This window comes from Pan troglodytes, chromosome 1 (assembly GCF_028858775.2).
Source record: "Pan troglodytes isolate AG18354 chromosome 1, NHGRI_mPanTro3-v2.0_pri, whole genome shotgun sequence".
Lineage (NCBI taxonomy): Eukaryota > Metazoa > Chordata > Mammalia > Primates > Hominidae > Pan > Pan troglodytes.
Window position 1 is genome coordinate 7531230 of NC_072398.2, and position 21782 is coordinate 7553011.

At 37.5% G+C, this 21782-nt stretch overlaps 2 protein-coding genes across 3 annotated transcripts in view; both read left to right on the top strand.

The window, feature by feature from the left end:
• OPN3 (opsin 3) overlaps positions 1-21782 on the top strand; it is a 46640-nt gene that overhangs the window by 2846 nt on the left and 22012 nt on the right. The window contains exon 2 of one of the 2 annotated variants that reach the window (XM_054660960.2): positions 1344-8566. The exons of the other annotated variant lie outside the window; for it this stretch is intronic. Coding sequence (XP_054516935.1) covers positions 1344-1384 — 41 coding nt within the window. The 3' untranslated portion in view covers positions 1385-8566. Of the gene's footprint in view, positions 1-1343; positions 8567-21782 lie in introns of those variants that run through there. 2 annotated transcript variants of the gene reach the window in all.
• On the top strand, positions 1651-8566 carry CHML (CHM like Rab escort protein). Its single transcript, XM_063790139.1, has one exon. The coding sequence runs from the start codon at positions 1651-1653 to the stop codon at positions 3619-3621; it is 1971 nt and encodes a 656-aa protein (XP_063646209.1). The 3' UTR covers positions 3622-8566.

The window sequence follows — 21782 nt, forward strand, 5'->3', positions numbered from 1 at the left end:
AGTTCCTGGCTTCTTAGGGAATGCCAAAAATGAGTGGAATCCTTGATATTTTTGAGACAGAGGCTTTGACTAGACAGGACTGTTAGGATTGCCATTTTAGTTAAACTAAAGGTGTGTGCCCTATGCAATTTAATCTAAGTTCCAATTGAATGGCTTGTTTTTCCAATATCCAGGATTATTAGTCATCTTGGGCTAGACAGGTACAGCTTGTACTGATTTATATTTCAGTAGGTTTAACAGTAGTGAAAACCAGAGCTCAAAACTGTGCAATGATGAATATTAGAAAGTTTAGCAGTATTGTGTATATAATGCTTTAGCCTAAAGACTTTCAGGTGAGTATGCTCTTCAGCACCTTGGCCTTTCTACCTCTGGCCACACAGGGCATCACACAGATGTCTTCCGCACATGGAATGTAACCAGCATTATGCTCAAAGTTAACAGGAGAACCTTATTTATTTTTTTTTTTAAACTTCCCCTTCAAAAATAAGAACAAACAGTGTTAGTCTTGGCAGAGGATGTTTAGATAGACCTTTTGCTTGGGATGCAGAGATTCAGGGTTGCAGAGACAGTGGCGAAATGCAAACATCACTGTATTCAAATGTTAGAAGTAGGTATTATTTATGTTAAGATATTTTAATATGAAATCAGAAGTTTTCCTTTTTTACTTACACACTTTTTTCCTTTATTACTTATATGCATGTGTACATTCATATACATATTTTTAATACATTTTCCTCCTCAGGGCTATTATGAGCCTAAATATTTTTAAATGGCCAGTTGTTTTACTGAATTAATTCTTTTGTAACAATCTGACTAGTAATTGAGTAGAAATAGTCTCATGTTGCTACCATGAGATCCTAAGGGTGGTTGTGGCATGGAAAGGTCTCATATTCAGCTGCTCTGGAATCACACATAGACTGTAATGGCCACAGAAATACTTTTAATCATGGCAGTATGCACATAGTGTATAATCTGTTTCTATAAACAGTGGAGCCATGCGTTCCTTTTAGTCTAAGCTCACAGCTGTGTATAGATTTATTCACATGATAGTTTTCTTAAAAGCTAAAGTTAGAGAATTGTATTATGTTATTTCTTCTTTATTTTTGTGGAACATTATGTTCATTCTCTATTACTATGTTGCCTGATTCTTGGGAGGGCTGTTATATCTCTATTGTCCATTTTCAAGAAATTAGAAAATATGTGAGAAAGCATTTAAGACATGCTTTAGTAGAGGTTTATGTCCAAATAAGAAGTCACACTCCAATGGATTGTCATTGTTGCATGAAATTATTTTTCTCTTATATTGTTTACAATGTATTCTTTCTTGAATTTTCTTCTTTCAGAGAAGAGTTCCAGTCACAAATGCATATATGATGCATTTTGACATTTACTGCTAAGATGAAATGCAGAAATGAAACCACACATCCATTTTAGTATTCTCAGATGTGATTAGATGTACTTGCTCATGTTTTTATGCTACTGACTTATAAGAAAAAAAATATTTTAAAAGGGTAACCGTTAAACAGCTAGGACCTGCAACTTCAGTGCTTCTGGGATAACTGGAACATCAGAAGGACAGATTTTATTACAGCATAATCACACCTCATTTCTTTCATCAGCAGTTGTCACCAGACGCTGTTACTTCCTAAAATGGCGGACAGTCTTCCCACAGAGTTTGATGTGGTTATAATAGGGACAGGTTTGCCCGAATCCATCCTTGCAGCTGCATGTTCAAGAAGTGGTCAGAGTGTTCTGCATATTGATTCAAGAAGCTACTATGGAGGAAACTGGGCTAGTTTCAGCTTTTCAGGATTGCTATCCTGGTTGAAGGAGTATCAGCAAAACAATGACATTGGGGAAGAAAGTACTGTTGTATGGCAGGACCTGATCCATGAAACAGAAGAAGCCATCACTCTTCGCAAGAAGGATGAAACTATTCAACACACAGAAGCTTTTTGCTACGCCAGTCAGGATATGGAGGACAACGTTGAAGAGATTGGTGCTCTGCAGAAAAATCCTTCTTTGGGGGTGTCTAATACCTTCACTGAAGTTCTGGATTCTGCATTGCCCGAAGAAAGCCAGTCATCATATTTTAATAGCGACGAAATGCCTGCAAAACACACTCAGAAAAGTGATACAGAGATTTCACTAGAAGTAACTGATGTAGAGGAATCAGTGGAGAAGGAAAAGTATTGTGGAGATAAAACTTGTATGCACACAGTTTCAGATAAAGATGGAGATAAAGATGAAAGCAAATCTACAGTAGAAGATAAGGCCGATGAACCAATTAGAAATAGGATTACTTACTCTCAAATAGTTAAAGAAGGCAGGAGGTTTAATATTGATTTGGTGTCAAAACTGTTGTATTCTCAAGGATTGCTAATTGATCTTTTAATCAAATCAGATGTTAGTCGTTATGTAGAATTTAAAAATGTCACTAGGATTCTTGCATTTCGGGAAGGAAAGGTAGAACAAGTTCCTTGTTCCAGAGCAGATGTCTTTAATAGCAAGGAACTCACCATGGTTGAAAAGAGGATGCTAATGAAATTTCTCACATTTTGTTTAGAGTATGAACAACATCCTGATGAATACCAAGCTTTCAGGCAGTGTTCATTTTCAGAATACTTAAAAACTAAAAAACTAACTCCCAACCTTCAACATTTTGTACTGCACTCAATTGCAATGACATCAGAATCATCTTGCACTACAATAGATGGTCTTAACGCAACTAAAAACTTCCTTCAGTGTCTCGGACGGTTTGGCAACACTCCCTTTTTATTTCCCTTGTATGGCCAAGGAGAAATTCCCCAGGGTTTCTGTAGGATGTGTGCAGTTTTTGGTGGAATCTATTGTCTTCGTCATAAAGTACAATGCTTTGTAGTCGACAAAGAATCTGGACGATGTAAAGCAATTATAGATCACTTTGGTCAAAGAATAAATGCTAAATATTTTATTGTGGAAGACAGTTACCTTTCTGAGGAAACATGCTCAAATGTGCAGTATAAGCAGATCTCTAGGGCAGTACTCATTACAGATCAGTCTATACTAAAGACAGATTTAGATCAGCAGACTTCCATTCTGATAGTTCCTCCAGCAGAGCCAGGAGCTTGTGCTGTACGGGTCACAGAATTATGTTCTTCAACCATGACATGCATGAAGGACACCTATCTGGTACATTTGACATGTTCATCTTCTAAAACAGCAAGAGAAGACCTAGAATCAGTGGTGAAGAAATTATTCACTCCGTATACTGAAACAGAAATAAACGAGGAAGAACTTACAAAGCCAAGACTCTTGTGGGCTCTTTATTTTAATATGAGAGATTCCTCGGGAATCAGCAGAAGCTCGTATAATGGCTTGCCTTCCAATGTTTATGTCTGCTCTGGGCCTGACTGTGGCCTGGGAAATGAGCATGCTGTCAAGCAAGCTGAAACACTTTTCCAGGAGATCTTTCCAACTGAAGAATTCTGCCCTCCACCTCCAAATCCAGAAGACGTTATCTTTGATGGTGATGATAAGCAGCCAGAGACTCCTGGAACCAATAATGTAGTAATGGCCAAACTAGAATCCTCTGAGGAAAGCAAAAACCTGGAAAGCCCAGAGAAGCACCTTCAAAATTAGAAAAGAGCAATCTCGAAATGCTGTTTTGGACCTCCTTCATGGCATCAGAATTTTCTCATTTAAAGGACAGTTTCCCATATGGGTAATTAGAAGTGGTTATATATGATGAATGCTATGCAGATGTTGTCTTTAACTCTCAGACATTCAGCATTGAATATCTTTGTTAACCTATCAATGAGTGATTTATTGATTATTGAACATTTTGTTTAGAATGGGCTATATGACCCAGAATCTTAAAACAGAGTTAGCTTTATTTTAGTATTGGATATATATGTAAGGGTTCCATATTAGCAACTCAGCTTAAAGGTAATGTATTTGCTAATGATCTTCAGATTTTATCTTTGTCTACAGAACAATTAGTAATACCCAAGTAATATTTTAATTACTTTTGCAGCTGTTACAGTTGCTGCGGCCTGTTCGAATAGTGAAACATACACAAATGGTAAATTATGTGGATCTTTTGCATATAATATAAATGTATAGACATGGTGGTAGGAATAGCAACTAATACAGATGCCAATATGATAATAAAATACATTTGTCTATAATCGTTTAAAGATTAGCTTTGCATGATCCTTTATGCACTGTGAAGGTCTGAAGTTTATAATACCCACTTGACCCTTGTAACCGATGAGGCAATGACGCCACCACAGTGTTCTAATTTACAAAAAGAATTGGAGTTCAATTAGTGGTTGAAAAGCTCATTTTGGGGAGGTTGATTGCAAAGGAAATTTGAAAGATAAGATTTATTCTTATTTAATACTTCAGAAAATTTCTGCAGAGCCCTGCTCTGGCACTTAAAATAGCTTCCAACAAGTAACTTAGACCAAAAGGAAAAATGAAGTGCCCCAGGAGAAGATACTTCAGAAGGGCTGTTCTGAAATTCCTAAGGAGGAATTCTTAGGAATTCCTAAGGAGAAACAGAGTGAGGCCTTTTTAACCTGGGATTACAGATACTTATAAAACCCTCTATAAATAGATTACCCGAGGTTTTTCAGTGAGAATGAAACATACCACCTTGTTGGCTCTACCACTTTAATATCACTATAACATAACTGATAGGAATGAATCAAAGGAGGATTTACCATGCCCTTTCGGTTGTGTCCCACTTAACAAATTGTGAAGTAACAACTTTCTGTAATCTCTCTTGCCTCTTAGCTGTTATCCAGAGTATAGAAACTTTTTTTCTCCCAGAGCTACCCAACGTCATAAAACTGGTAGTACTCTAATGGTGAAAACCTGTGGAGCTGTCAGAAGACATGAACTTGCTTTTCCTCTAGTCCAGTTTCCATTCTTCAGTCAGAGAATGATGATCCCTGTGACAGTTTTTGCTCTGAAATAGTATTTATCATGTGCTTGGTACCTAGTATTTATTATGCTTTCTCATGACAGTTTCTCAACAATCCCGTGAGGCAAATTCGCATATACCCTCTGTATTAGTCTGCTCTCATGCTGTTGATAAAGACACACCTGAGATGGTAATTTATAAAGAAAAAGGTTTAATGGACTCACAGTTCCATGTGGCTGGGGAGGCCTCACAATCATGGTGGAAGGTGAAAGGCACGTCTTACATGGCGGTGGACAAGAGAGAATGAGAACTAAGTGAAAAGGGAAACCCTTTTAAAACCATCAGATATCGTGAGACTTATTTACTACCATGAGAACAGTATGGGGGAAACAACTCCATGATTCAGTTATCTCCCACCAGGTTCCTCCCACAACACGTGGGAATTATAGGAGCTACAATTCAAGATGAGATTTGAGTGGGAACACAGCCAAACCATATCGCCTTCAAAGAAGAAATAAGAGAATTATTAGTAATTTGCTCAGAATCTGGTATGTGGAAGAGCCAACATGGGGACCCAGCCTTTTGTGATTCTAAAACCTTTGATCTTTCTACTAACATTCACTGTTAGAGAGTGTAGGCGCTGCAGGAGAAAGAGAAAGTGCCCACGAAAATTAGTCTAGCATTGCCAGAGGTAAAAAGCACACACTGGTCCTGCAGCTTATTGAATCAGAGAAATCTGAAGATAAGATGAACTAAACAAACATATTTTAGAGCATGGATCTCGAAGCAGAATTTGGCTAAATTTTAACAAAATGTTCTTCAGTAACACATCTCGTGATCTGAAGATTGTGTTACAAAAAATATTATCAGGCCAAAATTTGTTCGGAATACACTAATTTTTGCTCCTCTATATGTGAGGAAAATGAGACTAGACAGATTTAAGTAATTGACAACTTACTTAAAGTAGCAAAGTCATGGATTGTATTGACTTTTAAAAATATAGTAAAGTCATATTTAAACTTTATCCTAAAGTTTAAATCTAACAGAACAACTGAAATACTTGAAATAGACCTATAAAATAGTAATTAAAATGAGAAATACATAAGATGATAAACAAAATGAAGGTGAAGGTATTCCAGATCTACCGAAAAGATTTTCAGTATCACAGATTATTCATAAGAAATTGAGAAAAGGAACAATCAGAAGTTGCAAAAGATGGTATAGCCCAATATAATGGAAATAGGAAAAATTAGTCGAAAATAAAGGTTGATTTAGAAATGAAGAAAATGAATATATTTCTTAATACAAAATAAGTGGGAAATGAGAAGTTATACCAATAAAAAGCATTTAAAAATTTAGGGGATATTGTAACCCAGTATAATTTTCTGACAGGTTGGACTTTGACCCTAATGGACTTACTGGTGAACTTTTTCAAATGTTTAAATAATGTCTATCCATGTATCATGAAGGACAGTATGCTTCAAATTGTCTTTTGAGGCAGACATGTTCTCAGTACTAAAAGACATTTTTAGAAGGATTTTATTCTCAACAGATGCAAAATGCAAAATAAAATATTGGCAAACAATACAGCAACAAATAATTTACTATCACTCAGGATTATAAGGCTGGTGTCAAGCAGAACAGCCATTAAATCAGCATCAAAAGAACAAATAGTAAAAATCCAAAGTATTAATTACAGATAACTTTTCAAAAATTCATCATTCACCCTTGATTTAATTATTTCTCTGGCAATGATTTAATAGACTTCTCGGAGTCTGTTAAGTACTTAAACCAAGAACTACCATTATTCCTACTGGGAAAACATAAACATTTCTCAAGTGGAAAGTAAACAGTGTTGGCACTATTTTTATATATGGTTAAAGAGACCTGTCATTGCAATAAAAGCCAGCATTCACAAAATGAGGAAGATAAGGAAAGTAGCATAAATATTTTCTATTAACATGGCTTTACAACTGCTAAAACTTATAGTATAAAAATGTACTAACAAAGACTAATTCAAGAAGTTGCAGGATACACAATTTTTAAAAATCTCATTTCTACATCTTAACAGTGACAAACTGCAATTTAAAAAGTGTGTTTGGTTATTAATATATATGAGACTTTTAAAGAAAGTTATATAACTACATAGAGATAAATTAAGAAAGATGCCTAAATAGAAGCAAGTTTAAAGAGCTATATTTTTAAACATGAACAAACTCCCATGGGAGCCATGCCGGTGTAGTGGAAAAGTAGTACATGGGGAGATGGGGAGTTTTTTGAAAACCAGAATTACAGTTCTCATTTCACTACTTACCAGTTGTATACTCTTGGGAAAGTCACTCCTAGTATCTATTTCACCATCTACAGAAGAGAAATACTTCACAGAATTATTGTGGGGATTAAGTTAGATAATGTGTTTTAAAATATAAAGCTACATCCAAAGGAATGCCAATATGTGACATTAGTATGAAATTTACTACAGTTCCATTTAACATTCCAACTGGTTGCTGTGTGGAATATGGCATAATTGTAGTAAATTATTTAGGAAAGCAAGCAAAGATGTAAGTTTTTTTAATTTAGGGGGAAAAAATGGGAGCCTTGCTCTCCAAATCCTTAAAACATGCTATTAAGCAACCTTTCTGAATATTCTGTGGTGCCAAGTAGAAAGTTTAACTGAAATTAATAAGCCAATGGAAAGAAAGAAATATTAATAACTGCTGGTGGAAAGACTAGCTAGATGTCAGTGTGGAAAGATTAGATCCACTTTACATGTGATATTCCAAATGAATTAAAATGTTAAGTATAAAAAGAAAAATACTACAAGTCTCACACCAATAGTGGTATAAAGGAACTTCATGGCAATTGGCAAGGTAGATCAACTAAGAGAAAAAGTTTTAAATGTGTAGTAAATAGGAAAAAGACAAAACAAGATGGAATTTAAAAGAAGCTATTTGCATTACACATGGATGCACTCAGTTTTTGTAAAACTATATGCATATCCATAAGGGTTTGTACTCTTAGGCAAATTTATAAAGCGATCGTGTATAAATGATATAAAAAATCAATTTGAATGGTATTCAAATTTCCTAATATTAAAAATGCAACTTTGACTTAGTTCATGCTATTGTATTAGCAAAACTGTTTTAATTGCATGTGTCCTTATAGCAGCAGCATTGTGTATTAGTAGCCTTTTAAGAGAACTGTGTAGAAGACTATAAAAAGGGCTTTATAACTGATCTTTTGACATACTCACTTTGAGTGGCATATGCCCAGGAAAATATTTAAAAGAAAGAAAAGCTATTTGTACAAAGTTTTCTAGCAGTTCCACTCAGATAACTTTAAGGGGGAAAAAAGCCCAACGATTCGGAAATGGTTAAGTAAATTTTGGTGTATTGCTAGTGCTATCACAGAATGTTATATAGCCATTCAATAATATTGATATATGTCAAATTGTATGCAAAAAAGTGAGATTCAAAAATGTTAATAAGAACATAAATTGTGTTTACTGATACATGTGAAAATTTAGGTCTACATTGAAAAGAATCAGAAGATAACATGTAATTCAGTTTAACATTAGGGGTTCTTTATTTTTCTTCTGTTAAATATTGATGTATGCAATAAAAAATAAAAGATTAATTGGTAAAGTGGTTTACTGAACTGGTGAGAAAATTACTGATTTCTTAGAAGTTTCTAAAATTCTATTTTAAATTAAAATATACATTTCTAGGTGTTAAAGTCAAAAAAGATCATCTTCAAATATGTGTGGCAGAAAGTTTTACAAATCTTGGTGGGAAGGAATTCTTGGTCAAGATGAACTTCATAATTTATTTTTTCTTAGTTGATCACCATTAAGGAATAGTAATAGAAATATTAGTAATACATTCTAGGACATCAGCATGAAGACGTCATATACTAATTAAAGTATGCCCCTAAATGCAAACATGTCACTTGGGAATCTTAAAAACCGTGGAGATGAAAGTTGGATTCATAGATGTGACCGAACCTGGTTTGCAGAGAGACCTGTGCGAAGGCCAGATCTTGGGGGACTGAGGATGCGACAGACCCTTTCTTCCAGTCAGCGTGAGAGATCCAAATCAAGGTGATTTAATTTAATAAGCATCCATTGAACACCTACTGTGGATTATGAATTGGCATTATTCTGGGAAATTAGAGATATAAAAATAAGTGCTCTGTACCTGACAAACATTCTGTTGGAATGTTTTCCTTAAGGTAAGGTACCTTTTACCTTAATGAGCATTTAAGACATTTTTTACCCGTCTCACTCCCCACTGTAACTAGCACTTCCTGTTTCCTGGCAAAAGAAAAAACAAAACAGAAGTCTCTGCCTTGTGCACGGCATCCCTTTTAAAAGGTGCCAAAACTCACTACACAGTTGAAAACAGGTGGCTTAAAGGTTAAAAGCCGAATCGTTTAACACTCTCCGAAGTCTATTTCGGATGACATTCAGTGAGATAAGTTTTTCATATTAATCAGAAACTTTTTCTTTTGCCTGGGGAAGGAGCCAAGAGGAGCTCTAGGGGATTGGGTCTAGAAGCCCAGGACATCAAGGGCTTAGGGAGAGGAAGTATAAAGAAATTAGATCATAAAGTTTCAATACCAAGAAATTCTGATTAAGATTAATTTTATTTGCCTTCATCTTGATGGATCAAGTGAAAGTCATGCTCCTGTTGCATAAAGGTGGCTGCTTCCTCTGAAAATTTTCAGATTTTTATTTTAGTATTTTTACCTTCATTATAAAGAGGCATTTGTAGTGTAGTTCATTTCCTTTTAACCAGCAACCAAATGTATTCACATTTCAACAGCAGGGGGCACAGTACTTCCAGCTTTCTGTAAGGCACGAACAGTACAAAAGCTGAGTGATTCACCTGAAAGAATTTGGCTATAACAAAAATATATGACAACAGTTCTGCTCCAGCACTTGTAGGAATGCTTTTCTCTTGACAACTACATGTTCTTATGTGATCCTCAGGACAACTGTGTAAGGTAAGAAAGGGCAGGTATTTATACCAGTTTCTTTGTAAATAAAACCTGGAGGAGTTAAGTGACTTGCCTGGACTCTCCTACTTTGTATTGAGACCCATTAGTGAGAAATGAAATGCTACTGTTTCGCTTTGCTTGCATCTCAAGAGTGATTTATTACATGTAAGAATGTGTAACACATAAAGCACTATTTTAAAAGTGGTGGCTTCTGGAACTTTAGATTGGCTTTTCAACAAATAGCAAAATAATCCTATAAATTACAGTTTTTATAATCATAATAAAATGGGCCAACTCCGATTGAAAGAGAAGGGAGTTAAGTTCACTCCTGAAATCAGAAAAACGATCTCTTTATTCTGATATGTCAAGAGCTTAAAATCTTTATATATAATACCTTCATTGGTCCCTGCTGATGTCCTATGATTCTTGGCATTTGCTTGTTGCTAAATATATATTTAATTCTAATACACTCTGGACAACTATTTAATATTAAGGCATACACATCAGAGGAATGACTGGATTCAGAGGTGCAGGGTTGACAAAGTGTAGCAGGAAGATGAATACCTGATTATAATTCAGTCAGAATGAGATACATATTTAGGCATTTTATAGTTTAATACTTGAGGATACTAGTACAGCGTGTTTTATGCCATTTCTTTTTATTACACATCATATAATTAAAGCCCTTGAGTTCTCTATTGCTGCTCATTTGAGACTCTTACTTGTTCCGTATTCATCTCTGACATAAAAGTAAATATTACCCAGTATGGGGAAACTTTATTTTTTATCATTACTATAAGTTAATTTTACTATATTTGTAAGTTAAGTTTACAGTTAAAGCTTGTGTAACCATTGCAGTATTTTACCAGCTATAAAGGAAAAATTTGGGGGAATGTATGGCTGAGGAGGTGCTTGGAGTCTTGTTTTCAGGCAATTAATAATACAGTTAATTTCCTAAAATGATTTAAGTGAAGTATTATGGAGAAATGAGCTGTACATTGTTCTGTTCTCATTTTATAAATACATAACATTATTTGTAATGACCCCTGCTGTTGAAACATAAGTACCAACCAGATACTAAAAGTAAAAAGCAAAAGATGAGAATTGCACTGGAAATAGTTTGTCAGCAGATTGTAATCTCCTTTCAAACAAAGACTATGTGTATGGTACCTCTGCATTCCCTGGAATTGCTTACATTTCACAGGTACCCCCCCAACGATTTGCTAATTGAAAGACCAGCTAGCAGTTTCCAGTGGCTCTTTTCTTCCATGTCATCCTCTTGCCTTCACACTGTTCTAGGTTCCAACCTGAGGAACAGAGGACCACTAGGACCCATCTCTGGTAAAATATATCGCAATCATAGTCCTGGCTTCTTGTATTATTAGTACAGATCATTAGTTTTAGGGTAAGCCTATATGAGTCAATAAAGCTACTTAAAAATAGTACACATTTAAATATAAGAGGTTCCATCTAAATAATTTTGCTAATTTTCTCCCATTAAGGCAGTGATTTTTAAGCCAGAGTGTTTGGCCTTTTATTGGCAAAGTCTGGAGACATTCTGGTTTTCACATCTGGGAATCAGATGCTACTGGCATTCAGTGGGTAGAGGGCAGGGGTGTTGTTCAACATTCTGCAATGCAGGTCAGCTCCCTCATAACAAAGAATTATCCAGCCCCAAATATCGATAAGCGCCAAGTTGAGAAAAACTGCACTAGAGCAAGTGTTGAATATTCATAAGGAGTCTGCTTTCTTCCTCAGGTTTTCTGACCCCTATCAGTGCTTCTTCAACAGGGTCATTGTTGATAGGAACTGCTGTCTTTGCTGCTCCCATATAGATCCCCCAGTTCCCCGCTACCTTCCCTCGCCAATCTTCACAGTGGCTTCCTTCTGGTGGTTTATTATAACACAGATTCCAAAACAAAAGTCAGAGAATGAGAGAATATTTTTCATCCTGCCCCAGTTTGGTATAGGTTAGAAATTTGCAATTTTTGGTATTTTTAAAATAATTTTATCCAGAAATACCGTTCCTCTGCAAAGCAATTATATTAATAGAAATGAGAGGTAATCTTTCTATGCATGGCAACTACCTCAAAATCAATGTAAAAACATTTTAGCATACTGTTTTTGGAAGGGGTGCTATTCACTTGACAGACTATTGGCAAATTAATCAAATTACACATATATAACAATAGTATGGCTTCGGAGAAGCCTATTCAAGACTAAATAAACCATCCATAATTGTACACACATTTGCACTCACTGGTGGTTCACCAAGCAATGAGATAGGCAGCAGCTTGGCATTTTGTAGATGGGTGTTAACTATAGAAAATACTTAATTGCAATGGAATGAGTCAGTATGCTTAATGCAGATAAGAACTTTAACTAGACACTGCCAAGTGAAGCATAGGGTTCATTACAATGTAATATTTATTGAGCATGAACCGTGTCCCAGTTTCTGTGCTAGACTCTGGGATACAGAGATGAAATTGTAACTAACACTTAGCACTAACTGGATGCCAATGGTTGCTATATTTATTTTATGTTATCCTCATAAAAACCTAGTTGGGTAGGTATTTTATTATCCCCATTTGCAGACGGGTAAACAGACAATGTGAAGACAGAGAGCTTGACCAAGATCACACAGCTGGTAAGTGGTAGAAGTGGGCTTCAAACCCAGGCAGTTTGATTCCATAACCCCCAAGCTTGGTGCACATGCTGTACTGAGATGTGATGTGGTGCCTTCAGAGGTGTCCAGTGAAGTCCAGGAACACTGGTAACTGCTTCTGTGCCATGAACTGTTCTGATTTCTTCACACGTTTTATCTCAATTTTTAAAGCAGCTCTGTGAGGTAGGTATTAATGTTTCCATATGTAGATGAGAAATAAGGCTCAGTAACTCTCTGAAAGTCAGAATCTGTAAGTACTGGAACGCTCAAGCCATTGGGCCTGACATTGATGCGCAATTAACCACTATATTAATCAGGCTGTGATCATTTCTGCAGTATATAAACAGAGTAGTCCTGCTAGGGAAATCTAGGAATGCTTCAAAAAAGAAAAGGTGTTTCTGCTTGGCCCTTATGGTTGAGAAGGATTTCCATGGGCTGATATGAGGAACAACACCCCATGTAGGAAGAATAGCAGAAACAGGCATGGGGGCATTGAGGACACAGTCTGCACGGCTGGAGCATGGAGTGCCTGACCTGGCATCGGGAGGCAGGACAGGTGAAAGAGGGTCCACAGTGTCTGGAGCATAGAGTGCCTGGCCTGGCGTGGAGAGGCAGGACAGGTGGAAGAGGGTCCACAGTGCCTGGAGCATAGAGTGCCTGGCCTGGCGTGGAGAGGCAGGACAGGTGGAAGAGGGTCCAGTGTCTGTAACCTTGAATAGCTTGCTAAGATTTGGGGGCTTTTATTCAGCGGATGAGGTACTGTGGAAGGTTTTTCTTGATAAGACTTATGTTTCAAAGGTTAGCCTGGTGACAGTGGAGAGGAGGCTGGGAAAAAGATGTGGATACTGGAGGCAAGGGACTGGCAAGGAGGAAGAATGTGATAAGGCCTGGATAGGGCAGAGTGAAGGGAATGAAAGAGGCAGAGAACAATTTGAGGACAGAAATACAGGATTTGGAAAATGTCTACATTACAAGTTAGGTAGAGAGGGAAAGAAATCGAGAATGTCTAAAATTTCAGTTTTGGTGTCTGAATGTATGTAATTCATTTAACTGGAAACAGGGTTTGAGGAAAAGCAAATGGATTTAGTTTTGGTCATACAGGGTGATCAGTAGATGGCTCTGGAAGGTCTTGGAGGGCTTTGTATGCCATTCTAAGGAATTCTGACTACTTTATCCTAGTGGAGAAGCACCTAATGGTATTAAATAAGGAAACAGATTGCATTTGCTTATCTTTGTGTCCATATGGAAGATGAATCGAGGAGAGGCAAGAATGGAGAAGGGTGATCAGACAGAAAGCTATTAAAACAGTTTGGCAAGAGCTGGTGAGAGTCTGAATTAGGGCAATAGTAGTCAGGACAACAAAGGACAGATTTGAGAACTGTTGAGATAAATTAGCCTGACTTAGTGATTGAGTGAATGGGAGTACTGCAAAAATGGAAGAGAAATCAGAAGAAAATTAATAGCTGTGGACTTGGTAATGCAAACATGGTGCCCTGCCTGATTTGGCATAGTAACTCCCACCCCTGGATTAGTCCTGAGCCAGAAAGAGTTTTTTTTTGTTTGTTTGTTTTGTTTTTTGTTTGTTTTAAGATTTCTAGGTATAGACTCTTTAAAAAAAACAAACTTCCTGGGCTTCTGAAAGCTCAGGGATTTGAGTCAGAGCGTGCCAGTACTTTGATTGCCAGGGAGTCTGTCCAAATACAAAGAAACTAAGCCAGTGATGGGAGGAGAGAGCCAAAGCCCTGATGACATTGCTTCAGGCCTCTGGATGACGCGGCCCATATATTTCTACTGGACACTATGCTCGAAGCCAGTGCCACTTTGGACTTGCCAGTTACATAAGTTTACCAACTTACTTGCTCCTTAAAGGGAAAAAACATGCGGTATAGAAATAGCACATGATGCAGAAGAGAGAAGTGTTATAGAAGCCAAGAGGAATTTCAACAAGAGCGTGGGCCAAAGTGTTACCATTGCAAAGAGGCTGGGTGAAACCAATGTTTTAGCAATTGATTTATCAATTGTTGAAATTCTAGAACAATGGTTTTAAACTAAAGAGTGCTAATGAATTGAATGGGCACCTCTTTAAAATGTGGATCACCAGGCAGCACTCCTGCATTCTGGGCCAGTAGGTACACAGAGGACTATTGTAATCGATTGTTGGGTGGGTGGTGGGTTGTCATGCATTGTGACATAAATAAGAGGGAATCAAACAAGTATCAGATGATATGGTAGTGAGATTTAATTTCTCTTCTGGTGAGTATTTTGGCAAGTTATAAGAAAGCATTAAAATTTTGCACACCTTCTTACCTCACAATTATATTGTCAAGAATTTAACCTAAGGAGATAATCATGAATGCATATAAATATATAGCTACACTGATTATAATGTCCATAGCTAACACTTAGTGTGTACCATATGCCAAGTACTGTGATAAGAGCTTTATGCATATTAATGAACTCTATTTTTGTCTCAACTCCATGAGGTAGTTAGATATATCAGTACTCCATTTTACATTTAGAAAATTAAAGCACCAGGAGATTAATTTGTTCAAGGTCACACAAAAAGTGGAGGATATGAAACCTAAACCAGTGTCCTTGATCACTATGTCTCACTCTCTCTCCCCACAGCACTGTTAGGAGAGTGAAACATTGAAAGAAATTCAAAAGTCCACAGTTTGAAGCCTGAGAGAGCACATATTCCAGAAATCAACATACCACCAAGCAAATCATTCAGGACCTACACCCTGGAAACACTCTTTACCCTGCCTCTCCCCAGAAGTTGATCAGAACTGATCTCATAGTACCTCACATGCCTGCAAAAATCAGTTGATGCCAGAAGGGAAAACCTTTCCAGTTGGCCATGCCTGGGCTCACATCTCTTTATGACCCATTATACTTATTGATCTGTTCCAATCCTGAGCTTCCACTGGATCCTCCCTTCATGAGCCGTACACTCCCCTATAACTTCAACATCTTTGAACATTTCTCTACCTCCTTCCTTTCACTTAACCCTGGCTGCCCCCAAGAACCCTACTTTCCCACCTGTCCCAGCTGTGTTTTCCTTAACACCAGGTATACCCCAGTACCAGGTAGTAGAATAGGTGACTCATTAAATATCACTGCTGCTTCTGAGGCCTTACTCCCTCATTCTATAAAACCCTTTGCTTCATCAACACTCTCCCAAGGTGAGGTTGCAAAATTGAACTCACATTTGTCACACAGATGTGCAGGGAATATAAAACTTTAGCTGTCACCTCTTGTTCACAGCTTTAACTCTCCTTTCCGGATCATTCCCATCAGTTGACAAGTCGAGTCACCATCCCCAGTTGTCCCTTGACTTATGACTGTCTGTATTCTTTCTTCAAAGAGCCAGTCTTCTGATTGTCTACTACTTGCACCTCCATATCCTCAGTGAATTTTATTTTGTAATTTACTTAAAAGCTTTTAAATACAGAAAAATGCAAAGAATAATACAATAAGGGTCCATGTATCTACTACCCATTGAGCAAAGACTGGTATTTCTATATTTGTTTTTATCTAAAGAATTAAAATATTGCAGATAAAATTCACACTTATGTATTTCCTCCATTCCATTTTACCTCCTTTCCCCAGAGGTCACCAACAGGGATTTAAGGTGAATCCAAGCAGTGCTTCCATCCTTTTGTTCACAGTTTATTTACACATTTTTCCCTTTTGATGGAGGTCCATTTCCTGTTTTTCACTATAATATAATAAACAATGCTTCAGAGTATATCTTTATAACATTTCTTCCTGCCCAATATGCACAGAGTTTCTCTAGGGTCATGCTGTCTAATATGATAACTACTAGTCACATGTGTCTCTTGAGCTCTTGAAATGTAGCTAGTTTATACTGAGATGTAAGTGTAAGATATTAATTATATTTCCAAGACTTCATATGAGAAAAATATAAAATATCTCAATAATTTTATATTGATTACAAATCGAAATAATATTTTGCATATATTAATGTCTTAGTTCAAGCTGCTATAACAAAATACCCTAAAGTGGGTGGCTTGTAAACACAGAAATTTATATTTCACAGTTCCAGAGGTTGGAAGTCTGAGATCAGGGTACCAGCAGGTTGGGTTCTGGTGAGGGCCCTCTTCCAGGTTAGTGTGCTTACTTGTGTTATCCTCACATGGCAGAAAGAGAACCAGAGTTAGCTCTGTGGCCTCTTATAACAGCACTAATTCCATTCACCAGGGCTCTGCCTTCATGGCCTAATCACCTTCCAAAGATGTCACCTCATACCATCACTTTGAGGGTTAGGGTTTCAGCACATGCATTTGGGGGGCCACAAACATCCAGTTCATACCAGTTGGGTAAAATAAAATATGTTATTAAAGTTAATTGCATCTGTTTCTTTTTACCTTTTAAAAATTTAAATAATGTTTGTGGCTCACATTATATTTCTACTGAACAATGCTGCTCTAGGGTTTATAATTAAACCTGAAATTGCTAGGCATGTACATGCTGGGCAAATTTTCAGATTGATTATTTTCAACTTCCCTCAGTCCCACCCCTTTATTTAACACCCCCACCCCCGACCCTGCCCCACCCTGTATTCCCCAGTACTTGGTGAACTTTCCTCTGTCTGGGCTCCTCTGGCACTTAACATCTGTATGTCTCATTTGGCATTTCAAATACGCAATTTTGTATTTTACTTTGTTCTTTCACATTGCGTTTTCCCCTTTACATCAAGGACCATATTTTATGACTTTGCTTCTCCAGAACTAAGCTCAGGGCCCTATACATTAGAGCAACTCAAATATTTAAAGAAGATTTAGACACACCGGCCTGGTGACTGTCTGCTGTTAGGCTGTGATTTGTCCTGGAATACTTTTATCTGATTTACTTAGAATATGCCACAAGTTTCTTTTACAGCCAGGCTTCTGCTTTCCATAATGTGAGAGAATTCCCTAAGAAGTAACATCAGTCTGTTTCATGATGAAACTGCCCATGTCTCCCCAACAAGCTTCTCACTTCGTGATGGGTCTGGAGTCTAGGGAACTGGCGAGGCCAGGGTGAACCTCAAGGGCATTTAGTTAGATTTTCAAGAGCTTTTCATATGACATCACTTTCAGCCATTTTATGATATGCTGTGTCAGGTTCTATAAAATATGGCATTATTATAGTTTATTGGACTATAAGAAGCAGCAGAATTGCAAAAGACAAGGAGATAGGTAAAGAGGAATAAAAGCTAGAAATGAGTAAAGTACAGAAATCAGAACTGCCTATATAAGCTAGAAAAGATGCCCTTTCCTCAGGGCTGGCTCAGCCTGGTACCCGGACATCGGTACTGACTCTCTCAACTAGGGAGCCTTGTGCATAATATTACCTTTGGTGTCCCGTGCAGTACTGTTTTGTGAAATGTTAACGCAAATGAATGGTTCAGTTCTTATGTTGGGGCAATTTCCAAATTCCTAATATGCAGCCACTGAGCAGCAGATGGGGACAAAGGCAAGCAAGTTTTAGAGCCCAGTATGAAACAACCAGAAGGTTTTCCTGAAAGTTCTCAAGTTCCAAAGGATGAAGGAGTGTTGATGTAGAAAGATCTGTGAAGAATGAAGGATTTCACACATAAAAGGCACCATAGCACTGAATTGTAAGTATGTACTGTTTCCTTGCCTGGAGTGATCCTTAATTATATCTGAAATATATATATATATATAAACTAGCCTGCCCTCTGGAGGCTTGAGGCATATCTCTTTATTCTCTATTTCTTAAAGATGTAGAAGAATTCTTAGATAAGATGAAATAAGCAAAAATAAATAAATACAAAAGTGGGTGTGCAAAAAAAAAAAAGATACAATGAGAAAAGAAGAAAGCCTTAAACCTAGCATATACATGAAAGTCTTCTCATTGAACAGAACTATTCCATAGAACATTAAGGTCCTTAAATATATTCCCAATTCTGTGCTGCTGCCTGGACAAAGAGATACAGAATGATGGTGGTGTTGCTTTGCTGAAAACGATGGAGGTCAGCACGGACCAGAAATGGGCTGGCTGCGGAATCCATCAGAGACAGGAGAGAGGGCCACCCCTCTGCGCTGCACCTCTTGGTGTGGGATTGAGACTGAAGGCTTCAGAGGCATCTGGAGTGGTTTCTTGTGCTCCTGCACCAGTGATGGGAATTGAGGAAAACCTGGGAATTGAGCAAATAGTGATAGAGATTATATTAAAGGAAATCTGATTTTAATCTTGACCCATCGTTCTGAAAGTCAGGATCATCAGTGGTAACTTTTAAACTTACAGATATTCACGTTCTGTCCTAAGCCTACTGGATCAAGTATTTTCAAGGGCAGAGCCTTGGAATCAGCATTTTAAACCATCTCCTCAGGAGTTTCGTATGTAGCTATTTCAAAAGCTGGCATTTGGAAACAGCATTCTTATTAAAGGAAAGAGACATGCTGCTCTGATCCAGAAGGTGTTAAATTGAACATCAAAGAGATGAGTTAAATTCATGTTAACCCCAATTTGACAGTGTGGAAGAGAAGCTTGAAATAGTAGAATGTGAATGGGTCTGGGAACTAGCCTTGTTCTAACACCTACTTTGTGGTCTTGGGGAAAATATCTCATATTTCTAAAGTTTCCTTCTCCCACGTTCTTTTTTTTTTTTTTTTTTTTTTTTTTTTAGTTCTTCATTACTTGACATTCTTAGATCAGGATGACTAAGACTTCCAAGGAAATGAGATTTTTCTTGCCTGTCCAAATTGTTCCACACTGGTCACCAATATGGGTTTTGCTTTATACTCCAACACCTCCACCTCACAAATTTGTTTACAACTTAAAGCATTTTGCCCAAGCATAGAACTGCACAGGCTATATAGCAATTATGTTTTTCCTTAGCACGTTATATATGACAAGCTTCTTCTCTCATTCTTCTCATATGGTCCTGAGGTATCACATCACATTTTCTGGTTGATTAATTACTCACACACAATTACAGTGGAGCGTGTGATATTCATTCTTGAGAGAAGAGTCGCACTCGCCCTCTGTGTTTCCGTGCTCTCCATTTGCATCAGCAGCAGGGTAATAGAAAATGACTTAAATGGAATCAGTGTTGTTATCACCTGCTCTAAAACCTAAACCCTGAGCTCCCTTGAGAGCTTTGTAAATTATAAATGATGGAATGAAGATTTAATTCAGTGCCTCTGAGATTCCCTCATATTTTTCATTTGCTCTTCTGGGATATCGGATTTTTTTCATTTGCTGTCAGGTTAATAATCTAGGAAGGAACACTTAGAAACTAGACTCATCATTTCAGGTCACAGAGCTATTCCACAATTTATTCATGTGTTGAATGTTTTCATAGAATTAAAAAGACCTCAAGCTTCGCCATTGCTGAGAAACAACTTGCTTTGTGTAATCTTTTTGGGGAAAATCCAAATAGAGCTCCACACTAGCAGTCAGAAGGTCTGGGTTCTCATTCAAATAGAACCTTCCTAGTCTTGTGACCTTAGGCTAGTCACGGATATCAGCCCCTTTTCTCACACTCTCATCAAATGGGGACGATGAGACTTTCCTGCCTGACATGTCTGGAAAGATCTAATTAGAAAAATACATTAAAAAGTACTTTGAAAATTATAAAATATCATATGAAATAAAGTTATTATAATGTATTATTTTGATTAGAGAATAAGAGATGATAAATCCAACAGGATTGTCATTTGACTTTATAACACTCATAAAAATGAATATTTTATAGATTTTTTAATAGCCAAAAATTATCATGTAAGGACTGTCAAATCATATTTTGAGTTGAAAAAGTGATCCTTTAGGTAAAAAACAGCAGGGAGTTGGCCTTGTTTTACATTCTTCTGACCTGTGTATTGCTAGTTCCCTGAGGGAAAAAAAATTTTTTCATTGAAATGTCAACTGTGGCTATTTCTAAGCAACATTTCACCTGAGTGTTTGGTTAATTACAGGGATGACCATGTTTACTCCAGGATTTTTCCTTGTTATTTGGAAAGAAACATGGTCATGTGTATATAACTTTTATCAGCAACAAATACATAATAATCCCTTGTACTATTCTCGGTGCCAAAATGATGTCAAAATACAAAGACATACTTAAGTATGTCATACTTAAGTTTACAATTTAATTGGAGAGGTAAGACATAAGTACACAGAATTGTACCAAAATATAGTAAGTAGGAAATAGCAGCCATGAAGATAGTCTGTTTGTGTTGTGGATGGACAGAGTGAGGTATGCACTAAGGAAGTTATAAATGGTGAAAGAGAAGGTTGACTAGGTAGTGCAGGAAATACACAGAGTTTCTTAATAGCCAGCATGCTATGCGAAGGGAGCTTTGCAGGTCATTATTCCAGAAAGGGCTTTGTGAAAGTAATAAGATGATTATCTTAGCACACGTTCCCCGCATATAAAGCCTAAGGCAAAGCATATATGCTAATGCTTTATTGGGGATCATAATCCCAGGGAATCAAAAGTAAGAGAATAGAGGAAGAGCAGGGAAAGGAGGAGGCCAAATCTTAGAGAGAGGATGCACCACCGAGTTGGCCACAGTGGGTCACTGGGTCTTGCAGGACATCTTCAGAGAGACCACCTGATACTAACGCAGCTTGAAACAACCCATGGCATGACAGGAGAGTGCAAGCAATCTAATCTCTGGCTTCTTCCTGTCTCTTGGCCATTGGTCCAACTCTGCTCCATGAGATGTTAATGTCCGTTTGCCTCTAGGTTGGATCAGCCAGCTTCAGGCAGCCACTAGGGAAGCCAGAGCCTCCATGGGTCTAGTGCAGCAAGGCACTATCTGCATGCAGGTATGCAATGGTGGTGACAGTGGCAGCAGCTGAAGCTTTGTAACTATAGTCATAGAGCCACCGCTGCTGGGAAGCAAGGCAAATAGGGCACACAGTTGGGAGTAGGAGCTTGTGAGTGGAGTCATGGAGATCTGGGATGGCACACGAATAGAGTCCAGTCAATGATTAATCTGGTATGTGGTGCCCAGGAGGATGACAAAGGCTGTACGAACAAAAGAAATTTAGTCATAGATGGCTGACAGCAGTCATTTACGGAATATGAACCTGCACTAGAATAGTGGGAATGGTATGAGGCACAGAAATGAATTTAGAAATGTTTCCTAAGAAAGGCTTTCTGTTGGTTTTAAAAGCAAATACGAGATAGGGGATAGAGGAATGGGAAAACTAAGCAAAACAATGTGTTCC